An 18,140-nucleotide genomic window follows, 5' to 3' on the forward strand; every position below is an offset into this window, starting at 1 on the left:
ACTTTTGTCAGGGCTTACAAGACAGCTGTCACAGCTTCTGCTCTTGTTAGCTTGGTGTGAGTGACAGACTAGACCCTCTGATTTGTTTTTAAAAGCAGTGCTTATAGAAGACTGAGCAGGGGTGCTTTTAGTGACCAGTTCTGTCAGCAATGAAAGGCATCCCTTGCCCAAACATGGAACACTGTGAAAGGAAGGTGTGTGTGTGGGGGGGGATATCTATCTATAAAATGAAAGTTCCTCTGACTGGTCAATGCTTGTTCTCACTTATGCAATTGCTCAGGAACTCCAGCTTGACCAACCACTCCAAGAATTATTGCTTAGAACAGGAATGGGAACTGGATCTGCCCAGCAGGCTTAATCCAGACCTCTCCCAATTCCTATGTGTTGACATGTGGGCAGAGCATTACAATGACATGACGTGAAGCATTCTCCTTTGCTCTTGTGGTTTGAAATCAAATTGTGTGGACAAATGAAAGCAGGGAGGTTGCTTTCAAACTGCACAGGCAAAGGAAGTGTTTCTCTTCTGCTTCTTTTGTCTGTGTGGTTTGAAATCAAACTGCAGGGGCAAATGAAGTGGGGTTTGCAGCAACTGCTGATCAGATACTCAATGGCTTCTGCTTTCTTTGCCTGTATGCAATCCAACCATGCAGGCAAAGGATTTGCTGTATGTGTCAAGTAACTGTTCAGTACTGACAGCACATCTTGCTTGCCAAGGAACAACCAGGAGTGTACTTCAGGGGTCCTGATTATTCCTTTGCAGCCACCAATTTTCCTTGCCCCACCTAGGATATATCATGGAGTAGCTGGGGGTGATTTTGGGGGAAATGACACTGTGGGCTGTATTAGAAACCCCTGCTAGGCCTACAGGTAAACAAATATTTAAACTAATTTGCAATGCATGTTGTTTACACTCTTCCAGTTTCTGAAGGTTGCTGCCAAAAGCAGCTGATGTGCACTTAAGACTGCACTCCTAAGCATGTCTCCTCAGCAGTAAATTCTATTGAATTTAGTGAAGCTTACTCCCAGGTAAGTGGGGTTAGGATGACGGTCTTTTTTTCTGCTTCTTACTGTGAATTTCAAAAACCAGTAGAATGCATCACTCATTATTGTTCTTTACATATGAAAATAAAATATCCCTTGTTAGCTGTAGATTTTATCTCTGCTCCTCAAAGTCCTAGCCTGTTTGCCAAAGTGGGGAGAACCATCTGAATTTGACTGCTCATTCTAAAAACTCATTTTAAAATTAAACTTCCCCTTTTCTTCTCCCCCCACCCTTCCCTGATGCCTGAGTGAGGGGAATGAGATTGTGAAACTAAGGTAGAGAGAGTGGCTACAATATTAACCTCACCTACCTGGGAGTAAGCATCACTGAATTCAAAGAGGCTTATTTCTGACTAGGCACGGTAAGGTTTCATGGTCATTAACTATGAAAGGGAATATGGAGGGGAGATAATTGATTTGCAAATATCCATTGATGGCTGAAAGGGAAGTAATAGTTCTGCTCTATTCTGCCTTGGCCAGACCACACATGGAATAATGTTTATGGTTCTGGGCTCTACAATTTAAGAAGGATATTGACAAGCTGGAATGTGCAACAAATATGTTCAAGGGTCTGGAAAACTAGTCTTATGAGGAATAGATAAGAGGGCTGTCACCAGGAAAATGAAACAAGCTTTGGAGGGTAGGACACAAATCAATGGATTCAAGTTACAAAAAAGGAGATCCAGAAGAACTTTCTGACTGTAAAAGCTGTTTGACAGTGGAATGGGTTCCCATGGGAGGTTTTTAAGCAGAGGTTAGATGGCCATCTCTCATGGATGCTTTAGTTGAGATTCCTGCATTACAAGACATTGAACTTGATGACCCTTGGGATCCTTTCCAACTCTCCAGTTCCATGATTCTATGAAATATGAATATCCGTTGTTTGTTACATAAAATATATTTCTGCATTAGTGAATGAAATAGAACACCTGAGTGAGATCAACTATTTGCTGCAAAACAGAATATACCAGATGAAAGTGCAAATGAATATTGGAACACATTGCAGCATATTTGTCCATCCCTCATCATCTTTATCTTCTCATTTCTGAGCAGCTAAAATGACAAGGTGGCAGCTAGCTTACTTCTGCAGGTTGGCTTGGGCTCTGTTATGCTCCAGGTTTCATTGGCTTGACAGTGGATGACACGGTAACCTGTGTAGTAGTACCCGGGGTCGCAGATCAACATTAGTTGTGCATTGTACTGGTACTGGGTCTCGTAGATCAGCCTCCATCTACCATGCTCCACAGCAATGCTGCCAATATCAGGGCAGCTAACCGCTGAGCACCAGCCATGGAAAGAGAAGAAAGCAGAATTAACAAAATTACCTGCAAGAAACCAGACCAAAGATCCACCACCACAGCTGAACATTGACCTGTTGTGTGACTTGATGAAGCTTACAAGTAAGGCAAAATGGCTGCTTCTGCCACCGTTACTGAGCTCAAATATTTGGCAATGCATGAAAGTGGTTGTGAGTTGGTCACAGAGAGGGATGCTTGGAGGGAGCACAAGGCAACACATCACAATTAGGATACTGCACCCTCATTCTAACCGTTTAACGCTATCCATGTGACACTAGATAGTTTGTCATTGTTTAATGGTTTGTAAGATGCACTGGGAACCTTTTTCTGCCTGAAGTCTGGGTTTGTTTCTTTTTAAGTTCTAAACAAACAAACAAACAAACAAACAAGGAAGATGAAATAGCTAAATGGATGAATAGCTTATTGGAAACTCTGTGATTGGAGGAAATATACATCCAGACCAGATGCTGAGGAGGACAAATGGCAAGGAAGGGTAGGTCTATCAGAGGTAATTAGCCGTGCAAACTGAAAAGGGAATCTCCTTATTCTTGAGCACCAGATGACAGGAACAGACTACAAAGGAAGGTTTATGCTTCCATGTCCTTCTTCAAGTCTTCCCAGAGGAATGACTGACCATTGATGGAAACAGAATGTTGAACTACACAGACCATTTGTCTGATTCAGCAGAGCTCTTGTATTCTTCTTAAATAATGCCAGATGTTTAGTTCAACAAACATATAATCTCAAAAGGGAAACATCACATAAAAGGGGACTTACCCACGCATGGAAGAGGGTTATTGCCATTACTCCACTGCCCGTTTGTCAGGCATTCAATGCTGGATGCTTCCTGGGCTTGAAGGTGAAATCCCTGCTTGCACTGGAAGACTGCTTTGGTGCCCACTGTATATTCCTTGCCAAAAACAACCCCATTCTTTGGTGCTTTGGGAACTCCGCAGGAGAGGGCTGGGAAGAAAATGTGAGGCATACCATCATTTGCACCTTACATGAGTTTTTTGGTTCTCTAATTGGATTGTTCCAAAAGTAGCTCTTCTTGCCTATCCACAACCTCCCACCCCATAAGCACATGAAGCAGCAATGCTGTGATTGCAAAATTTGGTATAAATATCTACATCAATGCAAGTGGTAGAGATAATCCACTCCTCCTCCTTGCCTCCCCAACAACTTTGACCAATGAGTAAGCAGTGGTTCCAAAGAAAGGGGTGGGGTATGAAACAGCTGGCCCCACTTCAGCACCTTATTTGCAGGCAAATAAAAACTAGGGGGCAGCTGTGTTGGTCATGATTCAACCATGAAACAATTTGGGGGCTTGGGGGAAGAGGGAACTTGCAGCTGCAGTGCAGAAGGAGCTTCTTTAGTTTTTTCTTTTCACTTTCAAAAGGAAAAAAGGAACTCTCCATAATTACAAGTCCCTCCCTTCAAACAAGAAAAGTACGAATTAAATAGGTCCACCTGAAAAACAAGCTGAAATTAATTCCCACCCTAGTCCTATTGCTGCCCAAATCATTTTGCCCCATTCTTTAATTTTGCTTTGTGGGTTTCCCCTGCCCCCCCCAACCCACATCCAAATGCCCAAAATGAAGAGAAAGGAGATCTGTCCTATTCCAGATCTAGAAGTGGCATTGGCAGAACTACACCTGGTTGTATGATGCTTAAGTATCTGGTCTCAAAGGCAAATGAAGGCAAAAAAGAAAGTTCAAGCACATGACACAAAAATCCAGACCGAGTTCAAATGGACAACAGACAGTAGACAGGGATGGACATCTGGGGAAGAATTCTCATAAGCACCTCAGTGGGGAGTGTCATATGGGTAGCGAATGACACAAAGTACACTAAGGATCTCACAGTGCCGTAGCTATGGGGGTGAGGGATGCTAGCTGGGGTTTTTTTGCCCTGGGTTAAACCTCCAGATGAGTGGCATTGAGGTTCCTAGGCTGTGTTCATGTGTACACAAGTGCATGCATGTGTATGTGTGCCAAACTGTGTCTCTGACCAGGTTGAAATAAAGCCCAGTTTTTTCACCCCTGGGGTCTCATTCCCTACAGTGGGGCCCCTAGAACCACTCCATCTACTTGAAACAGTGCAAAATGCCCCACTCTTCCTTGGCATAAGGAGAATGAGAGCTGTTTAAACTTAGGATGAAATGAAGTGGCAGCTGGGATAAGGGGAAAAAAAAGAGGCCTGCACAAACGGATCTCACTGGCCAGCACAAGGGTCATCAGTCGCATTCTGGCTTTGCAATGATAATTGTGTGCATGTCATCTGAGCCACTAAGGAGCTCAGCAAATCCTTTGGCAAGGCCAGGCGTCTAGACGGCTGCTTGTGATGAATACCAATTTCACACAGCAGCAGCAGGAACAGCAGCAAGCACAGCAACAGGCGCCTGGGAATCCTTGCCCCTTCCAGCTCCAGTGCTGTAATCTCTTTAACCTTCAGGTGTTATCTGATCAAAACAATCAGGAGGGCCTGGTATGCAGCTTATCCCCACCTCCCCATACAGTCTAGTCCTTTTCTTTTTTTTCAAATCACTTTTCTGCCTGATTCTTCTGAACCTCTGCACACAGGCTCTTTTCTCTCTCTTTTTTAGATACTCATTTTGTACATCCTATCCATGCAAAACATGAGGGCCATTTCCCGATTGCAGGGCAGGACAACTGTGGAGCTGGCCCAGGCGAAGGGCTGTAGCTCAGTGGTACAGCATCTGTTTTGCATGCAGAAGGTCTTAGGTTCAATACCCAAGGGCACCTCTTGCCTGAAATCATGGAGAGGTTAGTGTGGACAATTCTGAGCTAGGGGGACCAGTGGTCAGACTCAGCATATGGCAGCTTTCTATGTTCTGAAATATCTTCTCAGAGCTCACACAATAGACAGCTTATGCTGTCCCTCAGCCCATCTGCTCAGCAGGCAGAGGGAATTTGCCCCATCCGTATAAATCAAGGAAACACTAGTGTCAGGGCCGGATGGTGGGGGTGGTGGCTGTACCTGAACCCAGACTTGGAACATATATTCTGCAGCTCAGCACCCCTCAGTCAGTTGCTAACACTCAAAGCTTGAAGCCCAAATTGCAGCAGACCACTTTGTTATTCATGCAAGGGCAGCTGACCGGCGTGAATTAGGGAAGCTTTTAAATGCAAACTGTATCAAATTTCTCCTCCATCCCTAACAGCACTGGCCGAAGTCAGGGGCCATCAACACACACCCTTATTCCTTTCTGTACACAAGCTATACAGATTTTGAACACTACATGCAAATATCTGTATAAGTGGACAGCCCAGGTATTTGTGTATGCTGTTTAATATACATACATGAAACCATAGTGCAAAACTATCAGGATGATGATGCTCAGCTTGGTCTCTCAGCTTGAACTTCATAACTAGAAACTAGTGCCTGAGCTTGCTTTTTCCTTCTCTTCCCCCCTTCCCCCTCTTTTCCCCCTTTTTGCATCCTCCCTTCCAGTCCCTGAGGGCATGGGCTGTCTTATCACTGATATTTGTAAGCGGCTTTGGAAAGCACATTTTCACCTTAAGAGCAAAGGTAAAATGCTTTAGATATATAAATGGTATAAATATTGTGGTGCATTATATATAGAGAGAGAGCGAGAGAATGAGAATGCTATTAGCTTGTTATAATAAAGGCTTTCCTCAAGTTGTTACAGCAGCCCAAAAGCTTTTTCTTTTTTAAAAAACAAAACCAGCAACGGTGTTCTGAAATCTGAATTCCAAACCATTCCCTGCTCCCCCACCCCACCAAAAGTCAAAATGAATGATCACAATTTTACTTGACTGCAGACATTTTGGCCCCTCTTGAGTTATCTGCTCCATAACTGTGATATTCCACACTTTAATTAACCATCTTTTAACATCTGGCATGCTTGCTTCTATTGCCCTGCATAGCTTCCAGTTGGATGATCTCCACTAATTCTATGTCAATATACAACCTAGTTAGTCTGAGCGCAGGCCTGTCCAGACCAGCTGCAGCTCACCAAAAAGTTCATTAAGCCACTAAAGGCGGCCCTTGACTTCCATCCACTTCACTTCTACCACAGATGGTCAGGCAGAAATGGACTCTGCTACTGGTTCGTCAGAGAAGGTGGAGGCACCCCTTTGGCATCAGAATGACATCCCAGTTTGCAAAATTTGGCAGAATGTGGTGTGATGAGTCTTTGTTTACATGCAGCAGAGAAACCTGGTTTTTCAGGATGGTAATAAATTTCCCATCTGCTCCTCCACGATACCCAGCAGAGAGTAGTGCTCTCCAGGAGTGATGTAAAAGCAGACCAAAATATATGGCTTTTTGAGGGGAGAAGCTAGAGTGGGTATTTTCTTCAACTGGGAGACACCTGCTGGCATAGTGATATTTTTAACTGTGATGTGCTAAGGAAATGAATCAGGAATCAGGACACAGATTTGAAAGTGCCAATAAGCCACTAGCATACTCCAAAAACACAGAGAAGGTTGTTGAACCAGGAGGCACTGGCTTCTATGTTTTCCATGTTTCAACTACTTTTCCATGTGCAAGAGCACAGAAGCATCCAGGCCTTCCTTAATGCTGAATCTTCAGTTGCCAATTCTTGACATCCCAGGCTACCTTTCAGCAGTGTAAGCTCTTGAAAAAGACATAAGGGAACTGCTGGGGAGGGTAAGTGGGCTGGCTGGCGGCAGGCAGCTCCTCTTGGCTCATTACAAACCAAGTGTGGGTTAAATAGATAATTCAGGCTCCATGGAGCCAAGGAGCTCAGCCCTCACTGATCCTACTACACACCAGAATGAAGCACACTGACTCTCAAAAGAAAAATGGGAAAGGTTTCTGTCTATTCAACACTGAGAGTGCATGAATTTATATTCCATGGCAAGTGGTGTCTATTTGTTCCTTGGGCTACATAAACCTGCTTTCAAACCTGGAGCCCTCCAGAGGTTGTTGGACTCCAACTTCCATCAGCCCCTGTCAGCATGGCCAATGGTCAGATATGATGGAAGGCATCAGGCTCTGGGAAGGATGAGGCCCATCGGTATAGAGTAGTTGCTTTGGGTCCCCACTGTGGAAGGACGTGTGGATCCAGAATTGGCCTCCACAGTCACTTATGGACTCATTGTTAAAACTGTGTTTATGGAAGACAATCTTACTCGGCTACGAGTGATCGCCAAAGAAGAAGAGGCCCATCACATATCAATACATATTTTGAGAGAAAATACACATTTAAATACATATTTTGAAATGGTTTTTTAAATGTAGCAATTGATAGAGACTTGGAAAGAAGCCTGCAAATTACTAGCCCACCAAGAGGCTAGTAGCCAGCATGCTGGCTATGGCAGAGGGGAAACTCAGTCCTCCTTGGTCTGGAGGAGGGATAGTAGTCCACCTGTGTTTTCATGCTGGTTCTGGGGAAAGGGACAGCACATTAACTCACATCAAATCCCAAGCACTTCCTTGCATGTAGATCATTTAGCCACAACCAAATGCAATGCCTTGTGACTTTACTGTGCTGTGACAGTGAAGTACACACTTCACAGCAAAACCGCCAAGGTAAATCACAACTCCAGAGAAACCTGGAAAGAGTTTTCAGTAAGCAGCAAAAGTGACCACTGGCAACAGCTTGACCTAGTCTGAGAATAATAATAAAATTTTTCTCTCTGATATTTCATGTGCTGCTGTGTGAACTATAGCTGTAGGAAGCTCAGCTGGAACTTTCTTCATTCCCCAAAAGCAGCACACGTTGCCACTTGATTTTTTTTAAAAAAATCTTTTTATAATGTCTCAGGAGCTGGCATTATTCAATGGAATATGCCCTTTCAGGACAGTCAGTGCTTTGGGGATGGTGGGATGATAATTGCTGCACATTATCACTTGGCTGCCCTGGGTTCCAGCAGCTAAAAATCAGCTGGCTCTTCATTTCAGAAGACACTGATAATTAATTCCTGCTTTCACAGGTGGAGATGTGCTTGCACCGGTGGGTTTTTTAACATGTTGCTCCCAGTGGGATTTGAAAGAGTTGCAGTTACCATGGTAACCCCAGCCTAGTGCTGAGTAGGCCGCACCGCCCAATTCTGCTGCTCCACTCAAAACTAGCTGCTTTCATCCCACTTCTGTTCGACTGGGCTCTCTCCTTTCTCAGTGAGAAGGAGGTACTGTAAGATTCTTGCAGCAATGCCCTACTTAGACTACTGGTGGATGTTTAGTCAGAAACACTTGATTAAAGATCTGATAATCCAGTTGTTCTTGTGTGACAATGGATTTTGCTGATCTAGCAGAAACTCTTTTTGAATTCCCTTGAATTTCCCTGTAGATTTTGCTCAGGGAGGAACTTTCAAATTCACTTTGACTCCCATTTAGGGGGGCCGGGGGAAGCTGTGGGTGACTGAGAGGTGGTTGGATCTTTCTTCCTCCTGGAAAATTCCATTAGGCTGATTGCTCCTTTTGGGGGGCTTCCCTCAAAATGTTTCATGTGAGGAAAACAATCCAAGTTTGCTTTAGATTGGGATTGTAACTTGAGGGACTGGTGAGAACTTGGGACAGTCTTGAGAAATATCACTCTCCTGTCTCCTGGTTGTTGTTGTTGCTTTTACTTCTGGCCTTAAGTTTAGTCAGCCAAACCATGGTTTATTAAACCAAGATTTGTTTGATCTTCTGGACCCTGTCCAGTAGCTTAACTATGGTTTGTTTACTGTCAACAAACCACAGGCTGAAGCCATAGTTTGTTGGAGGCTTATGAACCGTGGTTTGTTTTAACTATAGCTTAGTGTTACATGTGAACCCAGGACATTTCCTTAAACATGGCTTGTTTGGCGACCCCACCCCAAATGGTCATTAAACTATAAAAGCATGGAGCAAGAACAAGCCAAGCTTTAGAGAAGAAACCATGTTTTGTTTAGTCATATTTAGGACAACTCATTATTAACCCATGACTAAACAAACCACATCTTAAACAAATCATGGCTTAGTGTTACACACAAACACAGCAATTGTGGCAGAGAAAAGGGGACAGTAGGCCAAAGTGAATGGTCTCATATCATCTGAGTGAGGCTGGATCAGTGCTGAAGCTAAGCAGCTGTGGATCTGAAGGATCCCCTGGGTAGGTGGCCACTTGGAGTGTAAGAGCAGAATATTAGTAACAATATTAAAACAAGAAGAAAAAAATGGGAAGATGAAAAGTGAAAACCATCATTTGGCTTGAATTGCAAGTCCAAGAAATAGAGATGTGGTCGTGAAACTTTTGACACCTTCAAAAAGATAACACTTGTGCTTCAGACCTCTAATTTATGCAATATAACAGCCCATTTTCCCCCACTCCAAAAATATATGTAGAGCAGGGTAAATCATATACCTAAATAAACAATAGAAATAATGTGTTCATTTCACAGCTTCTCCCTTGCCTACCTTGGCACAGAGGAATGGCTTCATTCCAGTGGAAGTAACCCTGTGGGTGCCTTGAACACGTCGCAAAGCTGTGACCAACAAGGCGGTAGCCAGCATCACAACCGAACTGGATGGTGCTTCCTGGCTGCAAACCAGTGTGGCTGAGGATGGAACCGTGGAGAGGAGGTGGAGGGAGGCTGCAATAAGGGGCTAGACAAGGGGGAGGAAAACACACCCACAAGTGTGAGAGAAAAACATGAATTGCTGTTGCTCACATATACATCAATATTGCTACACAGAAACTGGGTTCAGATGACCCCACCTGCAGGCACTGAAAAAATACCACAGGCTGGCCCTGCCTCCTATGTATTCAGCTGGTGTGTGAAAGGTGTCCAGAACAATTTCTTTAGTTTAGTTTTCAAAGCCCTTTAGTATCTTGATTGCTTGTCACCGAACTGTGCCCAACACATCCGGATATGTATTTATTTCTGCCCCACCCTCCAGTCCGAAAGGAACCCCCAGCTTGTTTACAAGAGGTAATAAAAATAAAATTAACAACTGCTCAGATCATTAAATTCAAGCAATTAAAGCCACTGTATCAACCATAAAACCAGTAAAAAATAATAATGCAGATATCTGGCATCTGTATCAACAATGCAATGATGTTAGGAAGTGTGGTAGCACAAATTACAACTGTGGCTGAACATTTATTATAAATGTTAGGAAATGTACCAGTTGAGGAGATCCTCAGGTCTGGGGGCTAAATGCAGCTCTCTAGACCTCTCTAATTAGCCCCCAGTGAGTTCTTTTTCCTGGATGGAATGTGTCCTTGAACTCTGATCATGCCTCTTGCATCATGCTTTGATGGAGGGTGGAAAGATTGGTGTGGGTCTGGAGAAACCTTTGATTTTTGCATGGCTGAAATGTAGCTCATTGCACAAAGGTATGTCACATTCCTTGATCTGCTCTTCCCCCCCGGCCCCACCTACCACTGGTGCGTCTCATCCCTCCGTCCCATGAAGAACGAGGGCTGAAAAAGATTCCCCGCCCTTGAGCTGTATGCTGAACATTTTGGAGCAAGGAAGTCAAAACTGTATGTTAAGACCCACCAGATTAATCTGGGCTGGTGCAATGTAAGGAAGGGAAAAGGTGTGGAGTATGAAGAGAGGTGGAATATGGGATACATCTTTCCGCATTATAGTTAGTTGATTTCTGATTTTCACTTCTCCCAACACATCTCCCTGTAACACGTAGCTTGGGCTTCATTGTTTGTTTCAACAAACACCACAATGAGAGGAAGAGAAAGGAGAAGGAAATGAGAAATGTACTGGTTTGCTAGCTAGCATTTAGTTATTAGCTTCAACAACTAGTGCCTGGCAAAAGGTCCAGAACAGGGGTGGGAAACCTCAAGCCCAGGGGCCAAATGTGACCCTCCAGCCTCTCCATCTTTCCCTAGGGACTCTGTCCAGGCCACAGGCCCTTCCCCACCACACATTCTCTTCTCAGGCCAGACCCTTCACTGCCTTCACACCCTTTCTTGAGTGCTTTTGGCTGGTAGGAATCTGCTCTTGAATTCTGATAACGCCTCTTGCTTGCTTGGATGGGGGACAGAGAGGCATAATAATGTTTGACAGGCAGAGCCACCTCCTGGCTGGCTGGTTGTAAGTAATATGGCAGGGAAGGGACTTAGGTTAAGGGCTTCCTGAGCACAGCCCCTTTTTCCTTCATGAACCAGCTTCTACTGGAGAGGGTGTATATGCATGGAATCTAGTCTACTGTACAATGGGCATCTGTTGCTGTGCCCATTTTTACCTTTGACCTTGACCATCTATGTTATGTGGCTCCCCAAAGGGAATGTGACCATCAGACGGAAATAAATGTTCCCAGCCCCAGTCTAGAAAGACAATATTAGAACAGACACGGCTATATAACATAAACAGGCCTGAGATGGCATCCGATATATTTCTGCTTGAATTTGCTTTTGTGCCTCTGTGTTGTGTTGTGTTGTGTTGTGGGGGAGGGGTGAAATGCCATGATAAATTGCCAATTAAAAAGGAAAGGAAAGGAAAGGAATTGGATTTCCCAAAAGAGAAACAGCAGCTAGTTTCACCATTAACATTTTCAATGTGGGTGTTTTTTACACTGGTCTTGGTTTCATATGAAGTTTAATTACTCCGCCTGTATAAAAGCAATTACCGGGTGTTTGGCAAAGAGTCCCTTTAAAATTAAACAACCCAGTCTTGGAATGAAGCATATTTTAATTACTTAATGAAAAGCAATCAAACTCGGGACAGGGACACGTATAAATGTGTCATAAATAAGTTAATACTGTTATTCCATAAATGAATGAATTAATATTTAATTGGCAGAAATTATGTTTTGGTTGCGTTGCTGAATGAACACAGAAGCTTTGTTCCTCCGAGATTGCTGTGTGTTACTTTTCATCTCCTGGCTGCCATTTAGAGTCCCAAACAGAGTATTTCTGTGCACCTCAAAGGCTCAAAGCAGAGGAAGGGGGGGGGGATAAGAGGCAGAAAGTGGCCCCAAGTTTGAGAACAAGAAAATGTAGGATCTTAAAAGATACAACAGGCTTATAATAACCTGTAAACAACGAGAGTGGGAGCATACTCACACCACATATTTAAAGCACTATGTAGCCGCTTAAAAAAGCCATGACTCCCCCCCCCCCAAAAAAATTTGAGAACTGTAGTTTGTTCAGGGTACTGGGAATGGCTGAGAAACCACCTATTACCCCCAACGAGCCATAATTCTCAGTTATTTTTTTTAATATTAAATTTGTATGCTGACCTTCATCTGAAGATCACAGAGTGTTTCATAACATAAAATTTCAAAATGAGAACACAAAATACATAATAATAAAAACAAGCTAACTAATAGCTCCCATCCCATAACACATTACGTCAGGCTTGATCCAGGTGACTGAGCTGGGATATAAGGGTTCAGGTGGCCCCCAAGGTACCCTGGACCTAAGTTGTTCAGAGATTTGTAAATTAATACAAGGGCTTTGAACAGGCACCCCCAAACTTGGCCCTCCAGATGTTTTGGGACTACAACTCCCATAATCCCTTGCTAAACAGGACTAGTGGTCAGGGATGATGGGAATTGTAGTCAGAACATCTGGAGGGCCGAGTTTGGGGATGCCTGGCTTTGAAGATAGGCTTGGTGGTAGATGGGCAGTCAGTGCAGATGCTTTAACACAGGGGTCAGCAAACTTTTCAGCAGGGGGCCAGTCCACTGTCCCTCAGACCTTGTGGAAGGCTGGACTATATTTTGGAAAAAAATATGAACGAATTCCTATGCCCCACAAATAATCCAGAGATGCATTTCAAATAAAAGTACACATCCTACTCATGTAAAAACACGCTGATTCCCAGACCATCCGCGGGCTGGATTTAGAAGGCAATTGGGCCGGATCCAGCCCCCAGGCCTTAGTTTGTCTACCCATGCTTTAACATGTTATTGGCCAGGTGCTGCCCCCCCCAGCAATCTGGCCACTGCATTTTGCACCAGCTGAAGCATCCAAACCAGGCCCGAGGGCAGCCCCGCAGAGAGCACATTGTAGTGATCCAGCCTCAAGGTTTATTCAAGACAGCATGTATAGGATTTGCAGTCTCAGTTACATGGCGAATCATTTAGCTAAAGAAAATGGGTTGAGCTATTTTTGTGCACAAGAACAGGATACTGGAGTTCTATTAATAACTTCAGATCGCAAAAAAAGCCCCAAACAAAACTGAGCATAAATTTCTCAGCTCGTTATCACTACTTTATGCATCAGTACACATGCCATTTCTATCCCTGCTATTTACTAACCTGAATAGCGGATTCTGAAGCCCTTTCTGCTATAGGCGTGGTCAGAGGACCAGTGGAGATAGACTCTGTTGCCAGAACTGGTTACCGTTAGGGGAGCAGAGTAATTCCCACTTAGGGACAGCAATAATGGACTGTGGCCTGAAGGACCTTGAAGAAAGATCAGACAAACAAAACATAATAATATATAATAAGCCCTTCCGCATCAAGCCATGGGTGCATATAGTTTAGCTGCATTTTGTTTCAACCTTGGTCAGTCAGTGCCTCTTGAAGCTCAGAAACTGTACCTAATGAAACAGCTGTCTCCTCTTGTTTGTCTCTAGGTCTTGGTATTCAGGAATAGGAAGCCTCCAAAAGTGGGTGCTTCACTTAGCTACCATAGCTAATACTGATTGATAGACCCATCTTCCTCCATGAATTAGTTTAATTTCTCCTTCTAATAGCAAACTCATATGGTGAGGGCCAACTAATTTGAAGCCCAAACATGGCCACTGAAAAGCAAGGGGAAGGTATCAGTGTGCTTGAGGGGATCCTCCAGTTTTGCAGAACTACAAACGTTCTTTAGGGAACCTAAAAATTGCTGGTAATTTAGATGCAGAGTGGATTAAGCCCAGCAAACTGGTGAGGAAAAGGGACTGGAATGTGGCAGAACTGGAGATTATTATTATTATTATTATTATTATTATTATTATTATTATTATTATTTGGTAAACAGCACACTTTCACAGATGTCGTTATGTTGTACATAGCATAAAGTATAGTGGGCTCATAGGCACAGGAAAACATTATATACCTTATGCCTGGGGAATGTCACAAAGAGAGGGGAAATGTGACCAAGAGCACTATAGACTGAATGTTTCAGGAGGGCTGTTCAATGGGGATAAGGCTGCTTTATGTGCTAACAGCTTTGAGTACTTGCAAATAAGAAGGCTGTATTGCAAAATGATCTCACTGAGCTAGAAGAGTGAGGAGGGGGAAAAAGGGAGACATGGCAGACGCTTCCTGAACAGCCCCAGACCAGGACTAACTAAAGCTTGACCAATATATATATATACACATACAGGCTGTCTCAATAGAGAATTACTAAGTTGATTACAAACATTGGCACTGAGATTTAACAGTAAGGAATTAGTCTTAATAAAATGAGGTAATCACAGATGCTCATAAGAAAGGAAGGAAAATTGGTTTGTGAATCTTGCTGAGGCCTGTTAGATCTTTGCTTATGTGTAGCATTTGCTTAGACATGAGTAAGACAATGGGTTTTGGTGAAGATCTTGGGTATTTTAGATGGCAGTCTTATTCCCTCCCCCAGAACACTGTGACTGGAGTGCCTTGGGAAAATCATTCACTGAGATTAGAACTATATGTCAAAATGAAAGACACACAGGGCCAGCCTGCCCATGAGGCAAGGTGAGGCAGTGGCCTCAGTATAGCAGGCTCTGGGCAGCTGAGAAAGGGCAGATCCAACCTTTGAGAATGCCACTTACCATCTCCTGGGCTTGTTGGCCACCCCTGCTGCCTCCTCTTCTGCTATGCACCTGCATGCCATGGGTGGGCGGCATGTGCATGCATGTGGAGGCTGCGGCGTGTGCATGCATGTGAGCAGCAGGCGAATGCATGCAGCATTTTCTGTTTTGCATCTTGCAGCAAAACATCCTGGGTGGCCCTTCACTCACAAACTCTCTGTTCCCTCCCCACTCAATCATTTCCTTAGTCAGCTTGGTTTTGCTTTAAAAATGAAATAAAAATGCAGCAGTCACTTTAAAAATGTAGCTTTTTTGGTGGGGGGGGGCACCCAAGTCCACAGAGCAACATGGGACTTTAGGGAGTTCCTGATCCAACTTGAAATGCCTTCTTAGCAGTGCAATCCAACTCAGGAATGTGAAAGACTTACTCAAAGCACCCCTGCTTGCCTTGTAAATCAGAAAGTACACAGAGGCAACACATACCTCTGCCAGCAATTCTCTCAACACGATTCTTAGATTTTATAAGGCTGTATACCTTCTACTTCGTAAGTTATTTTTCTTTCAGTGACCTGAACAGCTCAAAATTTCCCAATCATCCTGGTGACTCACCATCAAAGATGCCAAACTCATCATACTGCTTCTCACTCAAGAAGTACTCGACAGTGAAGGTGATGTTGTATTCTGGCTCCACCTTGACCACCCAAGAGCAAGTCTGAAAGTGAGGGTAGCTGCCTGTGAAGGTCGGACTCAGGATCACTCCCATGGAGTCTGTGCGGACCTCATTCATTGGGCAATGAACTGATTGGTGCAAAAGAAAGCAAACACAGAACATTGCTTTGTGCCAGTGCTACAGAGAAACAGCAGCAGGACAGTAAATATACCTGCAAGGGGCTTATAGGGACATAGAAAGTCAAATCCTTGGTCCAACTAGACTGGAACAAGAGAATTCTGTATGCAAGCAAGTTGTGAAAACAGTAAATTTTTGTGTGGGGGATTGCTCATGAAAATTCATCAGCAATTTAGTGTGGATTTCTCCTTTTGTATGCAATTTTGCCTAATATACATTTTGCAATGCAATTTCCCCAAGTATTATTTTTTTGTATTTAGTTTTCACAAATGTATATAAAGTACATATTCAATTTTATGCACACTTTATCCAACGATATACAGCTTTGTACACATTACTATGCTAAATAACTGCACTGCAAAATTCAGAGAAATTCACATTTTGAAAGACGTCTGTATTTTGGTTTGCATGTTGCTTCAGCAAATGCTAATCAGTTAGGTTCATCCCTAGTGCATTCTGAATCAAATGTCTCTCCCATCACTACTTCATGGGCCCTTCCTACTTTGGAAGGATCATGTATAAAATTATACCAAATTTCTTTTTATTCCTAATTTCCACAAGAGAATATCAGTCTGCAAGTTTTAGGAACACTGCAATTAAGGTATCATCAATCTCTTCTGTCGAGCTTCTGTATAACTGCTGTATCTTTTGATATTTTTATGTGTTTAATATAGCTGTTGTTTGTTTTGCATTTAGTACACTTAGAAAAGATTTTAAAACTAACAAAGAAATCCACCGAACCCCATTTACTGCCTGGTAGTTCTTGTCTCCCCTAGGGCCCTTCCAAGAGCCACAGTAACCTCTAAAAGACCTACCTTCACAAGTTGGGGGAGGCCCTTCAAACTGGAGGTGAGTGCCAAGCCTGCAAGTCAAGATCTCATTTCCAACCAAGGTGAAGCCAGGAAGACACCGATACCTAATTATATCACCTGGGGAAGGAGACAAGGGAGTTCAAAATGCATTTCAACAGCAGAAGGGGGCAAATCCCCCAATGAAGAAAATAAGACTGTGGACAAACTAGGCAGAATGACTTACTGAAGGACAAATCTGTAAATTCTGGTTTCACTTAGTTTTTACAGTGTTAAGTTCAGTTCTCTACATTTCCACAACAGTCCTCATGAAAATTCACCAGCATTTTAGTGCAAATTTCTCCATATACTGGCATGCATTTTTGCAAGCAAAAAAGTCCTCCTGCGTTATTGCTTCCTCACCTTTTTTGATGCAAGAAATCCTTGTGCCACAGTTGTGCCCTTAGAGAGTACTGCCACAAATGGCAGCAACATAACATTTATTGAGCTACTTTGCAATGGCTTCCCCAGCTCTCTGTGGCAACCAAACATTCACTAGCCAAGCCTCATTGCTCTCTGTGTCTTCGTCTGGTGAGGTTTCCCCTCACTTTGCTTCAACCCCAGCCCCATTTATCTTCCAAATCCCGCCACTGCTGCAACGATGGAGACCCATCCCCCAAGCCTGGTTCTAAATCAACAGCTGAATGAGGTGGGTGAGTCCTGGCTTGCTAGAATGGTCCAAACGTGTAAATCACTTTTACCTTGCATGCAAAACACTATCATGGAGTCGCCTAACAACTCTCTGCACAACCTGACATGCTGAAAAACCTGTCAGCTTAGTCTGCAGGACTAAGGACAGCAACTAGGCAACTCAGCCTGAGTTAATTAATGACAAATTCCACATTCACCCTGTACATTTAAAATACTCATATATCACGTTAACAGCCATGTCTTCCCCCCAAGTATCCTGGGAACTGTATTCTGTTAAGGAAAACACAGAAAACACCTGAGAGCAAGTGCCAGGATGCAAGTCATGCAGTCAATACCTATGTTGTAATCCTCATTCTCTGTGATGATCTCAGCATTGGGGACCATGGTTGGAGGTTGGCATCTAGAAAGCTGATAGGCTGAGAAGAGAGGGGAATGAACAAGATACGTCACAATTCTAGATTGCTAGCTATATGGATTTGCATGTGCCTTTTGTGTTTAAATGCAAGAAATGTTAGCATTTAAATCTATCCCAGGAAACCAGAAACCATAGGTCTGAAGATCTATCTCCTTCCAACCTACCTGAGACAGATCCTACCCATCCCCACCTCCAAATGCAACCTGCTTCATCTTTTTGTTGTTGCTGCTGATGTGCAAGGACAAAACATTTTTTTTAGAAAAGGAGATTTGTAGCACTATAGAAACCAGCCATGCCAGGCATGTGAAACCTGTGCCCCTCAAATGTTTGGTGCATTATAATTCCCATCATCCCTGACAACTGGGCATGCTGATA

General features: G+C 43.5%; 1 protein-coding gene across 11 annotated transcripts in view; it reads right to left on the minus strand.

Annotated features, from left to right (window-relative positions):
• CSMD2 (CUB and Sushi multiple domains 2) overlaps positions 1-18,140 on the minus strand; it is a 481,761-nt gene that overhangs the window by 42,508 nt on the left and 421,113 nt on the right. For all 11 annotated transcript variants that reach the window (XM_083453238.1, XM_083453235.1, XM_083453239.1 and 8 more), the window contains 7 exons: positions 17,686-17,766; positions 16,667-16,780; positions 15,614-15,802; positions 13,542-13,688; positions 9,732-9,920; positions 3,117-3,302; positions 2,124-2,318 (listed from right to left, as the gene is read on the minus strand). In XM_083453238.1, coding sequence (XP_083309364.1) covers positions 2,124-2,318; positions 3,117-3,302; positions 9,732-9,920; positions 13,542-13,688; positions 15,614-15,802; positions 16,667-16,780; positions 17,686-17,766 — 1,101 coding nt within the window. The remainder of the gene's footprint in view (positions 1-2,123; positions 2,319-3,116; positions 3,303-9,731; positions 9,921-13,541; positions 13,689-15,613; positions 15,803-16,666; positions 16,781-17,685; positions 17,767-18,140) is intronic.

This window comes from Podarcis tiliguerta, assembly GCF_965153285.1.
Source record: "Podarcis tiliguerta genome assembly, chromosome: 8".
Classification (NCBI taxonomy): Eukaryota; Metazoa; Chordata; class Lepidosauria; order Squamata; family Lacertidae; genus Podarcis; species Podarcis tiliguerta.